General features: G+C 48.7%; 1 protein-coding gene across 7 annotated transcripts in view; it reads left to right on the top strand.

Moving 5' to 3' along the window:
- The window catches only part of FOXP4 (forkhead box P4), a 142,061-nt gene extending 127,164 nt beyond the window's left edge, over positions 1-14,897 (top strand). For 5 of the 7 annotated variants that reach the window (XM_050957103.1, XM_050957102.1, XM_050957101.1 and 2 more), the window contains 4 exons: positions 1,446-1,567; positions 2,450-2,516; positions 3,425-3,591; positions 4,265-8,166. In XM_050957103.1, coding sequence (XP_050813060.1) covers positions 1,446-1,567; positions 2,450-2,516; positions 3,425-3,591; positions 4,265-4,409 — 501 coding nt within the window. In that variant the 3' untranslated portion in view covers positions 4,410-8,166. Of the gene's footprint in view, positions 1-1,445; positions 1,568-2,449; positions 2,517-3,424; positions 3,592-4,264; positions 8,167-12,332 lie in introns of those variants that run through there. The other 2 variants (XR_007774914.1, XR_007774915.1) reach the window with 2 other exon arrangements.
- The last annotated feature ends 7,716 nt before the right edge of the window (positions 14,898-22,613 follow it).

Below are 22,613 nucleotides of genomic sequence, written 5' to 3'. Positions count from 1 at the left end.
TCACAGGATCGAGGTTGCTGAGCCTTGGGAAGGGAAAGGATGTAGGGGGGCACGAGGCTGTTATATCCTCAGGCTGGTTGGCTGAGATGAGAGAAGTAGGGTGGTGGGGGTTCCTTCTGCAGGACCCTGCCCGCCGTCTCTCCTCCCCCCTCCCTGGCTGGCGTAAGATGCAGCAAGTGCTTTTGTTAAGGCGGGCGGGGGGATCGTATATTCCCCCAAGGGATGTGAATAGAGGACAGTGCTGAGTAGGATAGTGTGAGGGTCAGGGCATTCGCCTGGGACTCAGGAGACTTTGGGTCCATTCCCTGCTTGATGTTTCATTTTCTGTGTGACTTTGACTTTGGGCAGGTCAATTAGTCTCTGTGCACCTAGCTCCCCTCCTGCTGAAGGGGGATTCTTGCCCTGCCCTGCTTCTCAGGGATGTGATGAGAAGTGCATTAAAGAGTGAGATGCCAGTCACAGGGGCCATAGAAGGGCCTAAGATGGCTTTCTCTGGGCAGGGTATCAGAAAGTGTGCCTCCTGCCTGCCTTGGAGGGGTGAGATATAGCGTAGGGTCTTGTCCCCAAGCCCACTCCTCATGTCAGCATGAGGAGCCTGGAGTGGGATGCTGCTCTCCATCAGCAGAGGGAGCGAGTGATGGCAGAGGCAGCATGAGACTCTCCTTGTCTCAAAAGGCTAGCGGAGCGCACCACGTTTGGCGCTCAGCAATCGGCAGTGGGCTATGGTGGGCAGGCCATTGGTGGCTAGAATTTAGCATCCTCTGATGGCTCTCACGCAGGTCTCAGGCAAGACGCAAACTGGCATGAAGCAGTGTCCCCAAACACCTCAAGTAGCCATGAAGACTAAACACTTTCCGCTGCTCCCACTGAGGGGTGAAATGCAGTGTGGGAGACACCTGCACTGGCGTTGGCCAAGCAGTGTCTGGAGGGCTTCCATTGGTGGGCTGTCAGTGCCACACTATTCACCAGTGCTACTGTCGCTTAAAGCCCCCCAGATCAGCCTAGCACACAGGCGGAGATGGCAAACGTCCCAGTGCTAAGGACAATCCCGGTGGTAGCACTGTCTAGGTCAGCGAGTGCCGTAGGTTGCCATCTGCCCTGCTTATAAAGTGTGAGGGAGCTGTTTCCAGAGCAGCCTCTGTGTGGTTCTACTCAATGGTCGCTCTTACTGTGTAGCTCTGTCCCCTACCCACAGGCCGACCTCCCTGAGTAGCTGCTGAGCAGAACGTGGCTGGCTGAGAGCTCCCCACCCCTACCACTGCCAGTCACCCTTCAGCACGGGAGGTGGGGTTTGAGGGAGGCTCGGTGGCTGGTGGGCAGGGCTGTAGGGGAAGAGGAGCATACTGGCTGACAGTAGGGCCATCTGGGGAATGCCATGGGTGGCAGAGAGGTGTCTGCTGCATGTCTTTCATCTGCTTTGAGTCTCCCTTCTGTCCCTTCTGCAGAATGCCGTGCGCCACAACCTGAGCCTGCACAAGTGCTTTGTGCGAGTGGAGAACGTCAAGGGAGCCGTCTGGACGGTAGACGAAGTCGAGTACCAAAAGCGAAGGCCACCAAAGATGACGGGGTGGGTTTTTCTTATTGCCCTCCTGCCCCTAAGAACCTCCTCTGTGAGGAGCTCAGCTGGGATGGCAGGATCCTAGCTTGCCTCCAGGGCACTAGCGAGGAGACGGGGCAGACGAATCCCATCACACAGCACCGTCCCAGGATTTCCACGACAAGAAGCCTCACCCAGCACATGCTCTTTCAACAATCCACCCCTTAGCATTTCCTGTTAACCCTGAGATGGGCCTGAACTGTCAAATCTGGATCAGAACGAACACACACAGACACAGACACACGCGCACACGCACACACACGCTCAAGGGTCTTCAGACCCAGGCTTTGGTACTGAGCCTCCCCGGCCCTTCCTTGTACATCCCTCTTTCCCAGGCATGCACCCAGAGAATTAAGGAGTGGAAAAGAGCGATAGGGGTAAAGAAATGGAGTGAAAAGAAACTGACACAGGGAGGAAAAAGACAGAAACCTAGGAGGGAGGAAAGGAGACAAAAATGTAAAGGAAATGCTGTTATTGGCTGGGTATGGGCCTGCAAGATGGTCCTTTAAAATGATAGCCAACCCCCTTTCCTTATCTGAAAGTTGTGGGTGGCAGGAACAACTCCTGAGTGGATCCGGGTTTGCTCGGATGGATCAAGCCCAGCATGGATCAAGGGGGAGATGGTAAAATGGTGAGACATCTAATTGCCATCCTTCATTCCTTCCCTGCCTCCTTCTGCTGGCGGCAGGGCATGTGCCCAGGGCCCATGGGCAGGGCAGGGCAGGGCAGTGGGGAAGTTGAAGTGCCAGGAGTCTGCTATTGCTTTACCCTCCTCAGTAGAGCCCCATCTCTGATCCTGCCGTTCCCTGGGCCAGGAGTTAAGAGCCACTTCATTTTGTTTCTCATTTGCAGGAGTCCAACTTTAGTCAAAAACATGATTTCGGGACTCAGTTATGGAGCACTTAATGCCAGCTACCAGGTAAGGCCCCTCCACTGATAGCAGACAGCGTGGGCTTGTCCTCTGCTCCTGCCAGACCCTCTCCTTCTTGCCAGAGCTATTCTGCAGTACAACAGCCCAAACCAAACCAGGAAAGATGCTCCACAAGCCCCACAACTTTGCTCAGCAAGAGAAAACCGTGGCGTGCAGCTATCAAATCCACCCAACTAAATTGGGTTTATTAACATGTTGCCCTATTGCAGTGGTTCTCAAACTGTGGGTCAGGGCCCCATTTTAATGGAGTCGCCAGGGCTGATGTTAGCCTTGCTGGGGCCCAGGGCTGAAGCCTGAGCTTTTGGACTTCAGCCTTGAGTGGTGGAGGTCAGGTCACAGGCCCCGCTACGTGGGGCTGAAGCCTTTGAGCTTCAGCGTTGACCCCCCCCCGGCGTTGTGTAGCAATTTTTGTTTGAAAGAGGTTGGGCTGCAATGCAGTTTGAGAACCCTGCATTTATGGGGTCCCTGACACCAGCCATCCCATAACCCTGCAGCCCCCGAACGCAAACCCCTTTGAACACATAGTTCTTTAATACCAATAATTTGAGAGCCCTTCCTCCCATGATCAATAACACAGGAGCCCCCTGATTGGTTATCCAGGCGCACTAACCCGTGATTCCCTACCAATAAGCTGGCCATCCTAGCCTCCCCAGTGTCCTGCCCGTCACAGAGACATTGACCCCCTCGGAGTCTTGTTCTCCCTTTCCTGGGTTCATGGTAAGTTGGGGAGCAGCTGATAATGGATGGCAGCCAAGGTGGGGCATGGCGTAGCCAATTGCTATGTAGCCTTCATCTGGCTGTTCTCCAAACGGTGCCCAAACTCGTGTGTAATTGGCCAGCACCACTCTGCCGCTGTCACCACGGTGCTGCTGTCACTATCTGTCCATCTATTACAGGCAGCCCTGGCAGAGAGCAACTTCCCCCTCCTAAACAGCCCCACCATGATCAACACCAGCTCCACCAGCGGCATGCTGCACATCGGCCACGACGACGTGAGCAGCACCGTGGAACAAGTCAACAGCAATGGCAGCAACAGCCCCCGGCTTTCCCCGCAGCAGTACAGGTGAGCGGCAGTTCCTGGGTACTTTCCTGCCACGATCATAGCCATGGACGCCATGGGTAGGAGCTGGAAGAAGGTGGGAATGCAAAGCCAGGGGAAGGGGAAATGTTGGTAGCTTTTATGAAATGCCATAAGCCAAGAGGACAGAGCGAAGCAGGGAGTGGATCGATAGGGGCCCATGCCGCAGAACTCAGCGTTGGGATGCCTGCGTCCAGGAGAGGTCAGGGTGTAGGGTTTTGCTTTAGGTCCATTTCTGAAGTTAATGAGCAGAGCCAGAATCCTGGCGTAGAGTTTTGAGGGACTCTGACTGAAAGTGGTACTGGCTTGACATCTCTGGGGACGGAAAACCTCTGGGCACGGACAAAGCTCGTTCAGCCCGGGCAATGGCAGGGCATGTTTTTCTCTGCTACCGTGCCTCTTCCCCAAGTGGGAGGGTCACCCGTTCTGGATGGGGGAGATCAGCCTCTGTGGCTGGAGAACACAAGGGTACCAATTGTGGGGGTTTTAGGGTGTTGCCACCTCATCTGATACAGGCCACGGAACAGTAGTTGGAGAGTAACGGCCTTTGGTCCCAGCAGTGATGCCAGAGGCTAAACAGGCCCTATCACCCATCCCCCAAACCATCTCGCTCCCTCAGCACAGGCTTTCAACATCAACTCCCCTTGTCTCCCTTCAGCCATCAAGTCCACGTGAAGGAAGAACCCACCGAGGCTGAGGACGACAACAGGCCTGTCTCTCTCATGGCTACCACCAATCAGAATGTGACGATCCCGGAGGACAGGGACCTGGATGAGGAGCTGCCGGTGGAAGACTTGTCTTAATGGCTCTCCCTCCTCACCTAGGGGCAAGCACTTCGCCCCTTCCCCCCCCCAGGTGGAGACCAAGCAATGGCTCCCATCTCCTCAAGGTGACCTTCGGCATTAACCTGACAAAGCAAAAGGGTTTCTTCGGTGCAACCTATTGCTGAAGGCACGTCCCCTCTCCCCCAGACCCTCCCAGCCCTGTCCCAGTGACTCTTAACAGACTTCCACAATGAGGGACGTGCAGAGAAACAAAAAAACAATCCCTCCCCCTTTGGTTAGTGATTGGTGAACGAGGATGGTAGGTTGTTTCTGTCCGAAAATTTCTCCTTATTTCCCCCACCCTGTTTTCCAACTTCATGGCAAAAGGAAGGCACCTCCTGTCACTTTGGTTTTCTCAGTATTTTGTTACGTCTCAGTCCATGCTCTGGGCTTTTCCAGTGGTGATGGGACTACTCTGTTCCATGCGAGGTTCTCCCCAAGCAACGTTCTGTGCAACAGAGACAATGTCCGAGCTACATGCCTCCATGAATGTTTCCCCAGCCCCCCCACCACCACCTTCTCTTTGGAAAAAATCATCTGTGACGCCAGGAACCCACCAGTCATTCTCCCCTCAGTGGGCTTTGCACTAGGAGAAACTTTCACCTCACGGATGCCACCTGCAGATACCCAACTGGCGGCTGGCCTGGAAGTTCCAGTCACCCCCATCTTGGTTCCTTTCCTGGCTATGGAGGAAAAGAACTTGTTGTGTCCATAGGAGCCTGAGCTTGGCGTAACCTTACGCAGCCCCATCAAGCTGTCGCCTCTAGCAGGTCTTACTGCCAAATGCTAAACCACTTGGAGAACATAATAGCCAACCTGTGTTTATCTTCCACCTTCCTGACACCTGTTCCCTCTCTGCCTTGCTCTACAGTGGCATAGTAGCATCACGGGGGCAGTCCACTTTACCCACACAAACACAATCACTCCACAGCAGGGGCAGATGCTCTGCCCTTGAGTTTCGTTCCCTTTGAAAACGAAGAAAGGACATCTCTCCCGCCCCATCTCGTGTGGTGGAAATGTTGGAAGGACAGCAGCAGGGCCCACTCAGAATCCAGCACCCGGGCGTCAAAGATCGAAACGAGAGCTGAATGCCAGTTTGAATTCAGGGAAAGACTTGAGCCTTTCTCTGCAGAACAGTGTGTCCAGTTCTTTCTCCTCCTCCCAGCTCCCCTTCCGTCCCCATTCTGTGTCGATGAAAAGTTCTCATGGGATGAAACACTGAGCAGGGTCTGTGCCTGCTTTGTGAAGCCTCCTCTTCCCTTCCCTGGTGCAGGGCATTTAAGGAAAGGGTGGTGAATGGAAGAGACGTCCCCTGGGCCATCCTGGCTTGGGTAGTCGTGTGTGCTGGTTCGTACTAGTGAAGCTGAGCAGGACGAGACAGTGGAATCCAAAGGAGCGGGCGTGGGGTCTGGCTCGGCTCTATGAATCAAAGCAGGAGCTCAGCTATCTGAGCTGACCAGGACAATCCTAAAGCAATACGTACTATAAGGTAGTCATGGGGCCCTTCCTCCACTGTGGCCAGACAGATCTGAGCTAGACCCAGGCACTCGGCTCCAGTTAGCCCACTGGCTGGGACAGCATGCAGCCCGGGGTCCCGCCACCCTCGCCATGTCAGAGACTTGGGCCCAGAGCCATGGCGAACTGGGAGCAAGTGGTTTTTTTGTCAAGACAGGAAGATACCAAAAGATTTTTCGGGATAGAAGGTCCATAGTTCAGGTGAACAGACGGTATTAATGCCAAAAAAAGAGAAAAAAATCCAAACACCAAACCCCTTCTCTCCCCTCTTGATTTTTGTCTATTGGTTATTTGTGTATTTGTTACCTCAGTCACACTGCCCAAGGGCTTTTCTCTTTGCAGAAAGCAGCAAACTTCCAAAGGTTCCTCTGCCCAGCCTCCCGGACGGGACGTTGATACCCACCCCCCAGCACCAATGAGACTTTGGCAAGCTGAACTTTCTGGTTACAGGACAGGATCCTGTTTGGGGAGTGTTGGGAGATGGAGGCAGGTGGGTGTGTTTTTGAGAGGGTTTAATCTCCTGGTGCATCTCTAGAGCAGACCTACTTCTCCTCTGGGACTTTCTCCAAGCTCTTTCAGGGCAGTGGATTTACCCCGAGGAGCTTATTTCAGCAAAGGAGCTTGTCACCAAAGCGAGCACGGTACCCCTGTCCAGTTCTCATCTCGCCTCAGCCTCTTTATCCCTCACACCCAAACCTCCCCTCCCCTCCATCTCCTAAAGGCAGATTGCAAAAGCCAAGCTGAATGCAGAATGAAGTGCAGCTCCAGACACCCAGTGGCTCCTACTGATGCAGGCCACAAGGGGCTGTCGGCACGGCAACGCACATTTTAACATTTTCTAAAATTCCTCTCGGTGCTGGTTCTCCTACCCTCTCCTGTCACAGACACCATGTGCCATTGAGGGGCGTCACAGAATGATGCATTCTGGGTGATGATGGAAGCCCAGCTGCTCACAGTTTGGATCCAGATGCAAGCTTGCCCAAAGTCTCCCCTCACCATGCTGCTCCTTGAATAGCCTCTCCTACCCCAGCATGTCTGAATGAGCTAAAAGCCCTGGCCTGCTCTTTATAGTCCCGTTTCAGAGATTGGCAGGGTACGATTGAAAGTGATTTCTCTGTTGAATCAATCCTCTCTCACACCCAACCCTGCTCCAGGGGCTTGTGGCAAATAACTCAGTGCTCCCTGTAACTCAATTTTCGTCTCGCTTTGCAGTCTTTCCCTTTAGGAATGCAAGATGGAGTCAGTTCATGAGGGAAGAGCCCTCAGCCTGGGGCAAGCGGGGTCAGGGCTGAGGAGGATGCTGGAGGATTGGCAAGGATCACGTAAAGGCAACGGGCTGGACATAGCTACACCTCCCTCTCCTCCCCCCTCTCCACCCAGCTTCTTAATGGTAGCTGGTGCTTTTGGAACCCCCCTTCCCCACCCACTCACAAGCTTTTAGCTGGGATCTCTCCAGACGGGCCCCATACAGAGTATTCGCTCCTGTATGTTGTGCTTCATATTTGAATCACCTGGGGCAGCATGCACAGAAATGGACACTCGGTAACCAAGAGTATACGACGACCCCTTCTCTATAGCCTGATTCCCCACTCTCAGCCCCTTCTCTTCTGCTGAGGTAGGTTGGGTAGCACTCAGCCCCTCCATACAGCCCAGGCCAAATCATTCCAGAGTAGGTGTCACAAATCCTTCCATCTATCTGTCCTTCCTGCTAAATCCCTTTAGAGAGTCTCCTGGGACCCAGGACACCCTGCCCCCTCTGCTGCCTAATAGAGCAACAGCTTACCTTCAAATCAGGCAAAAAGGATGATCCCTTCCCAGAACCAGTCAGGCTGATTCCGGTATTGACCAGAGGGGTCACTGGAGAGTGACACTAGCAATTCCCACCCACTATTCCCTGCCCATCCATGAGCAAGAGACCAGACGAGAGTTTAGAACTCAGATCCCCATGCTTTGCTATTGCCGCTCTTGGAGTTCCTAAAATGGGAAGGTGCTATATAACTGCCAAGTGTTATCTGCTTCACACCGCTGGCCCCTGCTTTTTAAAAGCACTTCTTGTTGAGCATCAGCCTGTAGATAACCCAGCTTTTTGGTCAACTTTGCACTCCCGCTCACAGGTTTTCAAAGTCTTGAATGGCTATTTAAGATCAGAGAGCAGCTGGATTACCCACAGTAACCTACAAAAATTATCCGCCTTGCACCAAGATTTCCCTTCTCATCCTCTCTGTTAAATTCTGTGTCACAGAAACCTATGTTCTGATTGCTGTACAATGGAGATGTATCCAATCTAGACAACGTCTGGGGCGGAGGAGTGAAAAACAGTCTCTTATTTTATTCTTGCAGCTGGAATGCATGAAAGAAATGCCACAGTCCCAGTTCAGAGTTGCTGCTAGCATTCCCCAGAGCCCACACTAGGTGTCTCCTCTGAACGTGCGAGTTTTCCCCCCCATCATGTCTCTCTGAAACTGCAGAGAGATTGGGAAGTTCTGTCCAGGGGGGTAAAGAGGGGAGAAGATGCCTTACAGAAATAGAGTCCTTCACATCTGTGGGGAAAAGCGGGAGTGGCGGGGGGCAGTCCCAGAAGGGTTGCAGCTAATGGAAGAAAGCAGTAGAATTCCTAATACTACTCAATATCCAGCTACTTATTTGGAGCCCTCTAGGGAGACTGGAATAGCCATGCAAAGCAAGCTTGATCCCCAGGCCGCCTCCCTTGTAAAAATACAAAGGTGACCATGTTTGATAGACAACCTGCTGATGAAGTGTAGAAACAGAATAAAACCTCAGCTCCCCTCTTCTCTGCATTCCTTCAGGCACAATTCAATTCCAGAGACAGCTGGAATAGAGACCTTTAAGAATCTAACCAGATTCCCCCCCACACACACACACCTGGCCTATCCTCTTCATGTTGAGACCGCTCTTAAATCCCTCCTCAGCTCCCTGTACAGGCTGTTTTGCAATGGGCATAACTGTTGACCAAAGACCTTTTCCTGGGCTGGAAGCATAAACCAAAACTTTTCCTTTAAACTTATTTTGTGTGTGTGCACGTTCACTTTGCTCTGTCCCACCTGCCAGCCAAAAAAGAGATGCCCACAGTTTTTTCCCTATCCGTCACTTGCTTTCTTTTGACTTTTAAGTTATTGTTTTAAACCAAAGTTTACAGATGCTGTTTGTATGTTTTTATGAAGGTAGACCGGAATTGTGCATTACTGCTTTATTGCTGTGTTCTCAACAAAGGGTATGCTAGCGGAGCTTAGGGATGGCTCCCATTTCATCTGTCTCCAGGGTGCCAGCTCTTGCTTTTGTCTCGCGTCTCTCTGACCCGTGTCTGTTATAGATCTTACTCCCTTATTTCAACCTTGAACCCCTCGGCGGTTGCCTTTGCTGCATACATCCAGATTTTCTCTGGGGTTTTTGCTTCATTTTTGGGGAGTGTAACACTTCTTTTATTTCAAAAAGGGCTTTTTCCCCTTTATTTTGTATCCTCAAAAGTATTAGGGATCCTTTCTCTCTCTTCCTTTGCTCTCTAGCAGAGATTCTCACTTGCTTTGAGCAGCCAGTTTTGGCTGAGAGCTCATTGTAGCATCTCTTGAGGATGCAGCGAGCATTATCAGTACTTGAGATACTTCAGAGTGGGTGCGAGCCCAGGTCCATGAGAGACACTGCTCTTCTGCTCGAACGTATCCCACACTGGATGTGTTGGTCAGTTGTTTCCTTTGTAAACCAATCACACCAGGTTTGGGAGCTTCAACTTCAGCATTGTTATCTTCCGGAGTTTCTCTCTGCCACCCTCTCAAGCCGAAACCATATTCCTGGTGTGGTCACCTCTGTCTATACACCTGCTCTTTTTTTTCAATGTTCTGCCTGGTAAAATATCTATTCTGTGCACTTGGCACCCACAGCTGGTTCTGCAGGGCCCAGTACAGACGTAGGTGTATTAATATGGTGGCTCTTGGTACTGTACCAAGGGTGATGAGGCTTTGACCTGTAACCATCCCCACTCAAGGGAGTAATTTCTCTTTAGAAGTAGATTTGTCTCTGTTTAAACCAGCGCCTCTGTTCCTCTGTCTGAGTTTGTTCAGCTCGAGCTGGTTAAACCAAAGGGTAAAGGAACATGCCAATGCTTGGGGGATAATGCTAACCTTGCAAGCCAGTCAGGAGGTGTTTGGGCAAGGATGGATTTGTTGTTCTCACGGCCGCACTCTAAAGCAGTGGTGCCTGACTTTTGCCCAGCAGAGTGGGCCGCATTGACATCTTGTCAGGAGCCCTAGGACCTAATCCAAAGCCCACAGAAGTTCATAGGAAAAGCCCCATTAATTTAAACAGGCTTTGGATGAGACCCTTCATGTGTCTAAAATGGAAGCAGGCTCCAGTCACTTTCAATATGCAGAGGTATACATGGAGACCACAGGTCCCAGCATGCATTGCTGCATCTCAAGCCAGGCCACCTGGCCCCACTATGAAAGTCTAAATCAGGTCAGATCCCATATCTAACCATTTCTTAGGGTCCTGATCCTGCTTTATTTGACATCAGTGGGAACCCTTCCACTGTCCCTAATAAGAACAGGCTCAGACCCTTAATGGTGTTTGCGTTTGGAAATATCATCCATGCAGGTATTCCCAGAAAGACTACTAGGTATTGTGACAGGCCGCAGAGAAATTCTATAAAAAGCTCAGTTCCTAGGGCGATCCTTAGCCCGCTGCAGGCCCAGTGCCAGAGAGGCATCTCTTCCTACTTTGGAACTGACTGTAGCTTTAAAACAGCACATCAAGGGTTAAAACAATCCTCTAACTGCCTCAGAGACAGAAATTGATATTGTGTGTATGTGTGAGAGAGAGAGAGAGTGTAAAATCCCTGGGCTTGATCTCCTGAGAAATCAGCTTGCATGGACAGCACATGGTGGGACATCTTCGTGAGTAGTCAGAAGAGGCCGTTGTGTGAAATGAGGAGAACCTACCCTGAAAGCGGATGCATTCTGTGAGCATGAGGCATTTTTTCCCAGCTCCAGCAGAACAATCTTTCCTTTCTTTTTCCTTTGTTTGTTTGCTTTTATTTTAAATAGTCACTCATTGGGGAGATGTGGTTATCTTGCCTCTTCTCATAGCACTGTCTGAGTCTCACGTCACTCCCTATAACATTTGGATGTGTCACCAATGCAGCACTCTCCCTGCGGAGCAAAGATGCCCTGGAACAAGCATGACTTTTGATGTTTCTCCAAGGAGCAGATTTTGCATCTGGGTCTGCGCAGCCAACCTCTGTGTCACAAGGAAATTAACAAGGTTTCACATGACCTCATGGGTTTGCCTGCACAGATCAAGTGGCAAGATCTAGCCTCCAAACAAGTTCTTGTGTTTATTAAGCTGTAGACGAAGAGATTTCCTGTCTCCTAGCTCCCTATAGGTGTGGCCTGCTTCAGAATCTCAAGTTGCAGTTGGATTTTAAAAAGCCATGTCTCTTTCATGGGCTACAAATTTGCTAGCTAAGAGTTGTGGCTTTCATGCCACCTTCATCAGAAAGTGAGCGTGTTCCTTAAAGGGTTACTGTTGAGAATGTTCCCATGTGTGGTTTCCAGTGAGTCTAATTAGTCCGTTTCCGTCCCTTCTGCCCTCCCCCTTTGATGAGTAAACTTTGAAAGGGAGTTTCAAAATCTGGTACACTTTTTTCATCATTGATGCTGTTCGTATATAGATATCGGCATTTCATTCAGTTTGGAGGGTGAAACTGGCCTGCTCCCTTTTAATTTTCTGTTTATGGTTCATTTCACTTTCTCATGCTCTCTGAACTTTTTTTTCTTCAAAACAATTGTATGAAAATCATTTCGATGCTCTGTTTAGTGAAATTCCAACCTCCTCCCCACCCTTGAAAAGCACACCTGAAACTGGCTGGCACTAAACTACATGCCTGACTCCACTCGATATTTTAGGATATGATGATTTTTAGAGGCCTGGAGCACCCTGAAAACACTCTATCTGGAGCCAGTGGGGACCTGCAGTGCCCCTGAAAATCTGATCTGGAATTGAACAGAAAGGGACTTCCCAAATGAGATGCCCAGCTGCCAACACAGATGTGAACTCCTAGAACTGATGCTTCCACCTTAAGGTTTGCCTGCCCTGAGAAACTGCATCATGTTAGAACGTGTTAACTAATATGACTTAGGTAGGCAAAGATGGTTGGGTCCCAGGAGTCAGTGGAGCTATGCAGATGAACACCATCTGATGATCTGGCCCAACGTCTTTTTTGTCTACATTGCAGATGCTGATATAGGTTACACTGGTATAAATGCAGAGTAACTCCACTGAAGTCTGCACAGTTACACCAGCGTGAGTGACAAACCTGTGGGCTTAATCTCATGTTAGCTCTAATAAAATGTGATTTTTTTTTTTTCAATGTAGACAAGGCTGTAGCGGAAAGCACTCCTCCTTAACAGATCCATATCAAGCTATAGAGATGGGGCAAAATGTGATCCTGGATTCTTGAGAATAAATGACACCCGCCCAAAGATGTGCACACAAAACAGGGAACACACCCTGTCCAAGGGATCTGCGACACAATGGGTACCAAAGCTGTAATTTCCTCTCTGAGATCACCATTGTCTATCTGCTGGTATTATCCTTGTGTTACAGCCTTGCCAAAGCATTAGCCCGACCCTGAAAGTTGGTAGCCCCATGGCATATTGCCACCTCATTCTAGATAAGCCAAAAAAGTTCAATTTCATTATTATTACTTTAGTAGTTCAATGTTACTTAAAAAACAAACAAACAAACAAAAACCCCACTGTATGCAAAACACACATACGCCGCCACCCATAGGATGCACACAAGTACTGTTACAAAAAAGCAACTGGCTTGTGCTACTTTTTTCTCTGCTCATCAACCATAATGTGTGTCCTTGTATGTTGTTACGCCATGATCTGGCTCAGAAGAGCACTATATAAATTATATATGAATATACATAAATATAAAGGGTTTTTTAAACTATGTGCAGGTTTGGAATATTCTACAGCTCCAAGCGCTCCTGTTTTTTGTTTGCCCCAATTGTTCAAGCCACATTAAGTGTTTGTGTCACATTAAATGTGTCCAGTTTGATACTCAGGGGTAATTTTTATTTCATTCTCTTACCCCCCTCGTTGTCTGGCCCAGCCTTTTTCCGGAGATGTGTATAATGAAGGTACAATACCGCACAAACCTTCTCTTACGTTTCACCCAAACGACGTACAGTACTTAAGGGGGGGGCGTGGTTTCTTTTCACCCATTGAATTTTTAAAATTCTTTGCCTTGTTACCTCAAAACATGGTTCATGCAGGGGTGGGAGAGTTAAAGGACCAAACGCAACGTGTGGCAGAATCGTGTATGTCTGTATATATTGAGATATATATACTGGTTTTAAACCTACTACCGTGAGCTTTTTCTGTTGTTGGTTCCTTTTTCTCTAATGGCATTATTCTGGGCAGGGAATAGCCCAGAAAGTTTAGAACCCCTTTCTGCAAATTAGGGAGCTCTTCTGGTATCTCTCCTTGGCTTTACTTGGAGAGTATTGCATTTTTCCATGTTGTCTTGGGTTTAATTTTTTATTTTTTTTGTGTGTGAGACTAGCTTATAGTGGTAGAGAGGTGAGGGGACAGATCAACCAGTGGAAGAAAGGAACTAGGCTCCCTGACCTAACCATTTCCAGTCAGTGTTTACTGGGAATTAGGGGAGGTGGAAGGGAGGACAGAGACAGCTGAAGTTTAATTCAACCAAAGGTCTTTTGTTTACATAAATATCCAGTGTCGTCATTTTTTTTTAATGTATTATGTTCTTGGAAGCTTTTAAAAAATAAGAGATGGAATCCAACTGTGGGATTTTGTGCCCTGGATTCTGACTGACCCCAAAGTTCGAGGACACTCAGATCTGAGGTTCAGCTTCTTGTAAACATAGGCACCCTCTGCAAAATATGGACCGCCACTGGGAGTTGAGATTTGGAACACCCCAAAGCGTAGTTAGAACTGCAGGGGTTGGTCACACTGAGCAGAAATGGGGTCACCCTCTGCCTTTACAAGTGAGAAAACCTTGCTGGCTGAAGGGGACTGGCAGCGCAGCCCTTCCTCCAACCCTTTTAGAATTCCTGCTGAATTTATAACAGAAGAATCATTAGCCAGTTGTCCCGTCATCCTTCCCTATTTCCCCCTCCACCACAGTCAGAGCTCTGCCTCTCTGACCTCTGCACAACCCTGGCAATAGTCTTCCAAACCCCTTGTTGAATCTCAGGTGGCGGGAACACCCCAAAACCAATGACTAGTGACTTTTAATCAGTGTCAGCTTAGCCATGAAGCCAGGCCCTGACGTGGCTTGTTGGTCTGAGTGGGTGGACGGAGGAGGGAGCATTGGCCTGCTGACCTGACTTGAACTCAGCTTGCACTTGTAGTACCCTCCATGGCCACTGCAGGTCCTCATTCTAAGCATGCTCAGTTGCAAAGGAAGTTTGTTCTCCCTGATCACAATCCCTAGCCTTTGGAGAAGGTGGCATTGTTGCATAAGGAGAAAACCAACCCCACTTTCCAAATTTCACCCATACTACAGTTCCAGCTGCCTACTCAGCTACCTCCCCACCCATGATTCAGACCATGAAGTCTGCATTTCTCTTTGCTCTTGGCTCGAAGGAGGGGGGAGGTGAGAATTTAGACCTGCAGTGATGGTAACTTTTTTAATTTCCTCCTCGGCGTTGGTCAGTGGGAGGATACGATCCTTCAAGAGGTGGAGGAGGGGACAGGGAAGGTGGCAGAAGGATGTGCATAAACCTTGACTCTTCCTCTCCTGCCATCCCCATCACTGCCATATGCCCGTGCTGTATAAAGGAAATAGCATTGCTGTGTATTTGTACTCTGAACTTCCGTGTGTCTGCTTTGGCAGACGGTAAACCCTTGTACAGTAGATCTAGCTGCATGTAATCTGTATGGACAATGGCATTATAAAATGCAATAAAATAAATTACCTATGCTGCTTTGCTGGCTGCTTTTTGGGCTATGCTCTTTTTAAGTTTGAGGGTGGGGCGGGGGAGAAACAACTTTTTTACCTTCTTGGTGTTTACTGAGGTTTAGGGCTATTTTGGGTTGGATGCTTAGAGCAGTGCCTTAAAAACACACACAACTGGTAATCGCCTCCACTGTTTAACACGCTGGACAATGCGCCCAGGGTTTCCAGACAGATGTGGAAATCCTGCTGAAAACACCCCCGTCCCTAGTCCAGCTACATGATGGAACCGGAGCATTTAGAGATGGGAAAAGAGCAATTGCATCATCCAGCCCATTGCTGTGGGGATCGTGATTTTTTTGTATTATAGGGCATGGGAACCCCAGTCACGGCCCAGGACATCATTGTGCTAGATGTTGTACAAACAGAGCTATGTCCAGTCTAGTTCTGGGCTCCCACCACTCTTACTAGCACAATTCCTCCTTGGCCTATTGCTGGGGCCCTACTAAATTCACAGTTCCATTTTGGTCAATTTCACAGTCATAGGGTTTTAAAAATCATGAATTTCATAACTTCAGCTATTTAAATCTGAAATTTCATGGTGTTGTAATTGTAGGGGTCCTGACCCAAAAAGTTGTGGGGGTCACAAGGTTATTGGGGGTGGGGGGGAGGTTTCAGTTCTGCTACTCTTACTCCTGGCAGCGGTGCTGCCTTCAGAGCTGGGCAGCTGGAGAGCAGCAGCTGCTGGCTGGGAGCCCAGCTCTGAAGGCAGAGCTGCCGCCAGCAGCAGCGCAGAAGTAAGGATGGCCTGGCGTGGTATTGCCACCCTTACTTCTGTGCTGTTGCCTGCAGAGCTGGGCCCTCAGTCAGCCGCCGCCACTCTGGCCGCCCAGCCTTGAGGGCAGCAGCGCAGAAGGAAGGGTGGCATGGTGTGGTATTGCCACCCTTCCTTCTGTGCTGCTGCTGGTGGGGCGCTGTCTTCAGAGCTGGGCATCAGCCAACAGCCATCACTCTCCAGCCACCCAGCTCTGAAGGCAGTGCAGAAGTAAGGATGGCAATACCGTGACCCCCCCTCAAATAACCTTGTGACCCCCTTTTGGGTGAGGAACCCCAATTTGAGAAACGCTGGTCTCCCCTGTGAAATCTGGATAGTATAGGATAAAAGCACACAGAAGACCAGATTTCACAGTCTGTGATGTGCTTTTCATGGGCGTGAATTTGGTAGGACCCTACCTGTTGCATCTCCCTGTTAAAGTTCCTCCTGATATTATGACTATTTTATTTTTGTATTACAGTAGTATCTAGAGACCAGGGCCCCGCTGTGCAAACATATAACAAAGAGACTGGCCATGCCCCAAACAGCTTCTATCCCAAGTATGAGATGAGAAACAACTGGTAGGTACAACAGACAGATGGGAGGGCACAAGGAGATAAGGCTTAGGCCATGAATGGTACTCAGACTCTAGAGTATAATCATCCCCATTTTGCAGGTGGGTAAACAGAGGCACAAAGAGAGCAGAAACTACTTGCTCAGGGTCCCCCAGCAGGGGTGTGACAGACTTGAGACTTGAATGCAGATCTCCTGGATCCTAGTCCAGTCCACTAGACCGCAGTGCCTCTATCTTCTCTGTCTTACATTCATCCCATCACTCCTTGCAGTACAGGAAGTTTCTCACCAGCCCTTGGTGCTGGTGTCCTCTGTAACAGTGGTAGACGACCTAACTTCTCTCCCTCCAAGCCAAGCTCTATGCGTTTAGCACTGTTAATCTTTTAGGCAAACCCTGGCTTTCAGGGAGGGATGGCCCTCGTGGCAATGGGACATTAATAGAACAGGGCAGCACAGCTGAGGTGCAGAAGCAGCAGGGGAAGGGGACCCACATTTGATGGTTCAACTACAAGACTCTGACTTGAAAAGCTCTCCTCAACTGAGCTAACCACACCGGCGTGGAGGAGTGATAGCACAAACAGATGTTTAGCCCAGGATAGGGCAGGGAGCCTTTCCTTCCCTATAATTCTACTGACATAGATTTGCAGGAGAGTCTTGTAGGGGCAAGAGATTGGAATTGCCCACAAGGATACCAGCTGGAGTTTTTGTTCTAAGTTGCAGAGTCTGTGTTCTCTCTTTTCAACCTCCTTGTTTCTCTGTCCCTTCTCCCATCAGTCCCCCCACAGCATGAAGGACCTTCCAATCTTCACAGCTGGGCTCTTGCCAATCCCAGCCTTGCTCCAAGGCCCCCCAGCAGAGGGCGCTGTTGGGCTTAGCCACCCAGCCCTTGTTTCCCATGACACCTGATGAGCAGGGATGGAGTAGGAAAAAATGAATCCCGCTTGCTTCATTCAGTGAATCAAAATGCACTATGTCTTTAAAAACGGTAAGGATGGGGGGGGACAGAAAGTATCATTTAAGCCGTTGACGGTGATGATTGTCACCGCTGTCGCTGAGCAGAGTTTGCTTTGCAGAGGAAAGGTGGCCCAAGACTACAATAATAAACTTCCCTCAGGAACTACGCCCCAGACCCCCAAAGTTACCTGGGCCGTTGATATCCGTGGAAGTTGGAAGCCTAGATACCTCTGAGGATTTGGGTCCAAGGCCCATTACAAACCGCCCCACCTCCCACTGTCAGTGCAAGGTGTACGTCTCTGACCTTGCTCTCTGGACGCACCCGCTGTGCTGTGTTTGTGTATGTTTTTTAAACCTTCTGCAGCAGGAGGGGATGAGAGCCCAAAGGTGACAGCTGTTAGTTGCCTTGCTCAAGACGCCACTGGAAGGTGCTCGTGCTGTGCTGACAAGTGTGCTGAAATTTGATTATAAAAATGATTTTAAACCTCCAAGTTTGAATCAGCAACGTATGTTTGTTACAGTGCAACCTGTCTGTCATGCCTGAACGCCAAAAGAGCTCTATTCTTAACGCAACAGCATCACTTCTTCACTGATCTATCAACAGCTACAGGAAAAGCATAACTATAAAATGGGGAGGACCCTTCTCCTTTAACTTATCTTCCCAACACACCAGAAAACTGTTTAGGAGGCAATTTTCAAAGGCAATCCTAGCGCTTGGGATCCTAACTCCTATTAGAAGTTAATGAGAGTTGTGCACCCAATTCCAAAAAATTCAGAAGTTTGATGAAAAAATGTCCGTAACACCACAAAAAAAAGGGGGGGGTCAGCAATTTTTTTTTGCGTGTCTTTAAGCAGATCTGCTATTAACGCATCTTCGTCAATTGTGGGGCATTTCTAGAAACTGAATAACACTTTTAATAAATACTTGTCGTTTTTGGGACACCCCCACAAGTTCAGACGAACTCAGAACGAACCCAGACCAACCTTAAGTTCACTCTAAAACTTGACCCAAAACTTTATCAGAGTTAGGAAAAGTTTGGTCCACTCCTCCTCTTATTTTTAAAGATGGGATCCCAGAAGACAGAGCTGGAAAGATCCAATCAGTTACTTCATGTCTCTGCTCATGTGAAATTGTTCCCTACAGTACATTTTTTTTCCCTAGTGATTTCTTCAATCTAGAGGCCAAATTTCCAGTGGCTCAGCACAGACAAGCAGGGCTGGATTTTCAAAAGAGCTCAGCTCCCACTGAGGCTGTGCAGTAAGGGTCTGAATTGCAAAAGCACCCAGCACCGACCAGGTGGAGCTCTTTGAAACCCTGCTTGCAAATGAAAAAGTTTTAAGCAATGGGGCTTCCACCACTTCCCAGGGGAGCCCCTGCCACAGCTGAACAACTTGCTGTTGGGAACTTTTGCCTAATGTGGAACTGTTTCCTTTTCTGAATTTCGTCCAGTGAGCTGTGCTTACACCACACCGACTGCACCAAGATAATTTCCCATCAGTGTTCAGACCTTTCCACTATTAGGAAACTGTTATGACTCCTTCCCCATTCAGTTGACCTTTAGCCAAGCTGTGTCTATTCAGTTCTTTAAATCTTTCCTCCTAAATCCACCCCGCCAGCCCAATGGTTGATTTTAGTGCTCTTTGAACTCTCGCCAATTTGCCAATATCTTCCTGTTGGTGCCTGGAACTGAAAGCAGTATTCCAGGGGCTGTTACTAGACCTGTTCACCCTGGATCCCTTGATTCAAACATGCACAAGTTTTCCTAAACAAGTGCCCTATGTGGCCAAAGACCTGTTAAACAATTTAGACTCAGCGCAGCCTCACATTGGTTCCCGTCTCCAAGCGTACCATTCAGCATCATGCTGTGATAGCTCACGTGGCGAAGGGGGGCTCTTCACTCCGTACAAGACTGTCAGTTGTTGTGGGGAATGTATGGCTTGGATTGATTTAATGCTTGGAGAAGGAGCTTTTTAACTGTTGAACCATAAACCTTTTCCTGAGATATGAAAGCTTTTTTTGTCTGATTGCTAAACCAGTATCCAAGTCAAGAAGGAGACTGGTGTACAACCTCCCTCCCCGGATCCACTAACACCCCCAGACCAGAATGAAACCAGGAGCTAGCAAAATGGCAGCAGGAGGCCCCTGGCTCCCCTCTCTCTATTTTAGATGCCCTTTGGACTCTACAATCTCATTTGAAAGACCAAGTTCCTGCCTGCGTGGATGTTCAGATACTCTCTGCCCCTTGGGATGGACTTTCAGAAACAGTCAGTGTTGCTCTAATTCTGCTCCCATTGAAACCAGTGGAAGTTTGAACCATTGACTTCCATGGGAGCAGGGCTAGGCCAGTGTTGACTGCCTGTGAGAATCCCCTGTACCCTTAACCAAAATCCCTCTTCCCCCTGTATTTTTATCCAGCCTATTATTCAGGGACTGCCCTGCACCCCAATGGTGGCTGTATTTTAGTGACTCAGCATATACTTTGAGAAGCACCTTGGGAGGAAAGGCAAATAGGATTATTACTTTTTGATCCCGAGAAAGAAAAGTTAGACTCTGGCTCAGAGCACAAAATAGGGGGGTTAGTTCTTATTTCATCTGAGCCAGCAAATTCACCCTTCTGTTTGTCATGACCCCAGTCTCATTCTCCTAATACATTGCATGGCTGATCATCACTCATTTAACAGATTACGCCTGTGGTAACAAATGAGTGCAAACTCCCACCCAGGACACTTCCTGCTTCAGATGAACTCCCTGCTTTTTGAGCAAACATCATTTCTCACGTGGAGTTCATGTACAGTCAAAGGGTTATTTGTTCCAGCTCTCTACTGATTTACTGGCCTCCTTTCTCGCTCTGAGTATTGCAGGTGGTCTTCCGGTGTTGCTATAAAAGGCACTGAACAAAGACCAGGGAAGGGTCTGGGCTGGGCTTGATTATTGCAGTGAGCTTATCTGTAAATGAAAGCAGCACCTTGGTCCAAGATTTCATCTAGTAATACCTTTTTAAATGGATGTTAAAGGACTTCAATGACCCTGTCAGAGCAAAAGCATGTACCTCTGACCTGTAGATATATCAGAATGAAGTCAGTTAACTTTAGGGTGTCACATGGGGCATAGTTCTGAAGCGTTCCCTCTCTCCTGCTCTGGCTGGGCTGTCGAGGGGAGTGAGATGGTGAATATTTACAGGACCAGTCCTTGGCTGATGTAAATCGGAGAAGCAGCATTGATCTCAATAAGGCTGTTATGATAGGACGCACCAGATGGCGCACAAGGTCTGACAAATTTCTTTTCCTCAGCCTGCAAGCAGCACCCAGTCTTTGAAGACCTACTGTATCGTTGCTAGTTTTGTGATACAGAGTCGTGCAAGAGAGCTGTTGCAAACAGCAAGAGGGTTTGTTCTCTGGATTAATTGCGCTAACTAGAGTCAATTCTTGGGGCCTGGGAAATGGCTGGGCCAAAATTTCAGAAAGAGGGGATTGCCTGTGTGCCCTTTGACTGCCTCTGTTCAAGTACTGGTGTATATAGTAACACATAAAGTAAGCTACACTAAGAATATACCCAGATTCCATGCCTCTGATTTTTCCTCCTCTGGTAAGCAGAACTGCAAGTCCCTGAAATGTTGCTAGTGCTTGGCAGAGGGTTGATATGAGCTATGCCAACTTATGCTGCCTGTGGATCTGGCCCATGTTATCTCTGTCTAGATTTACATCAGTGATGCCAAGAGACAAAATTTGGCTTGCAAAAACAGGTGTCTTTCCCCCTTAATAAAGACTGTAAGGTTAGAATTATTGCTGGTAAAATTGGGAGGATCGCAGGAGAGAAAAATCTTTTAATTAGCCCTTTTTTAAAAAATGGAAAAAAGAATGTGTATAAATGCTTTAATTTACCACCACTGCCTGCTTCCCCGCCCTCCCCCCCTCCCCCCGGGAATAATAATAAGCAAAAAACTTATTAGAAACCTATAGAATTGACCAAAATCTCACAGCTCCCTTGTGATGCATGAAGCCCAGAACTGGGAGAACCTGTGCATGTCTCATCTGTGATGCAAACACGCAGCTCCTAAACGCCAGCTGTGGGGCAGCAGATGGAGTGGTGTGCTGGGCAGCAGAGGTGGAGGCTGGAGGTGGGCAGGGGAGGTTGGGTCATGAGGCTGTTTTGGGGTCAGCCAGCGCTCAGGGATATAGACGTGGCAATGGTTGCTCTGAAACTGAAAGCAAGGTTCTTTGTGAGTGTTTACAGAAAGGATTTGGATTATCACTGGGCATGAAGAAAGCACCGGACAGACCGCAGGCCTCACTCTGTTATGTCCCAAACCTAACTAGGTTTTGCTTCGATCCTTCAATTTCTGTTTGTAGCAGGGTATCATAATCTCCATTTTCTGAATTGGGAAACAGGCCGGAGAGTAACTGTGAGCTCCGCACAGCCAATGATCCTGTCAGCTACTAATTCTCTACAGATGATTGAAGCTGGGCATAGAGTAGCTGATAGCTGTTCAAATACCCACTCCTCTTACACCAATTCTGATTCTCAACAGCGCCTCCTGCTGGAAAAGGCTGGGTCTGGAATAGCTGTGAGCCCTTTTCACATTCAGTCTTCTTACACCAATTTCTGGTTCTCTACAGAGCCTCCTGCTGGAAGAGGCTGGGTCTGGGTTAGCTATGAGCTCCCCACACAGTCTTCTTATATCGGTTCTTGATTCTCTGTTCACTCCTGTTGGTACAGGTGGAGACTGGAGCAGATGTGAGTTCCCGCCCAGAACCAGCACTCATATTCAGGTTTATAGTAGACGTGGGCAAAAATATTTGCAATGAAAGTCCAAGTGTTGTGAATGTGATCGCTTCCATATCTTGTTGCAATGCACTGTTTGTTTTCAGGAAAAATGGGTTCCGTCAATTTCTTTTTCCACTTTGAAAACACGAGATGTCTAAATTTTGAAGCCAAATTGTTGAGTGTTCTGTTTTTTTATTTTGTGTGTGTGTGTGTGTGTGTGTGTGTGTAACTTCACAGAAAAGTGACTACCTGTGGGCAGTGTAAAAACCATTGAAAATCCATCTGCAGTTTAATACAGCCCCAGCCCTGTCACCAATGGTGATTCTTGCTGTGAGTGAAGTAGCCCAGAATTCCCATGCAACCAGTTCCATACAGTGCCTCCTGCTGGTATAGGTCAGGGCTGCAGTAGGAAAGTGTCCCCAATGCTGTTGGCTGCCTGCACTGTTTTTCCACAGGGACACCTGTTTGGTGAGAAATTGGGACCAGAGTACTAAGGCAGTGTCAGTACTTGAAGGTTGATCTTGTGGTTAATATACTAGAGCAGGGATACTCAGACTGAGGCTCAGGAACCGCAAGTGGCTCTTTTATGCATCTCCTGCGGCTCTTTGCAGCACACGAT

Source organism: Gopherus flavomarginatus, chromosome 5, assembly GCF_025201925.1.
Source record: "Gopherus flavomarginatus isolate rGopFla2 chromosome 5, rGopFla2.mat.asm, whole genome shotgun sequence".
Lineage (NCBI taxonomy): Eukaryota > Metazoa > Chordata > Testudines > Testudinidae > Gopherus > Gopherus flavomarginatus.
Note: the sequence above shows the minus strand (reverse complement) of the source record. Positions and strands in the feature narration are given on the sequence as shown.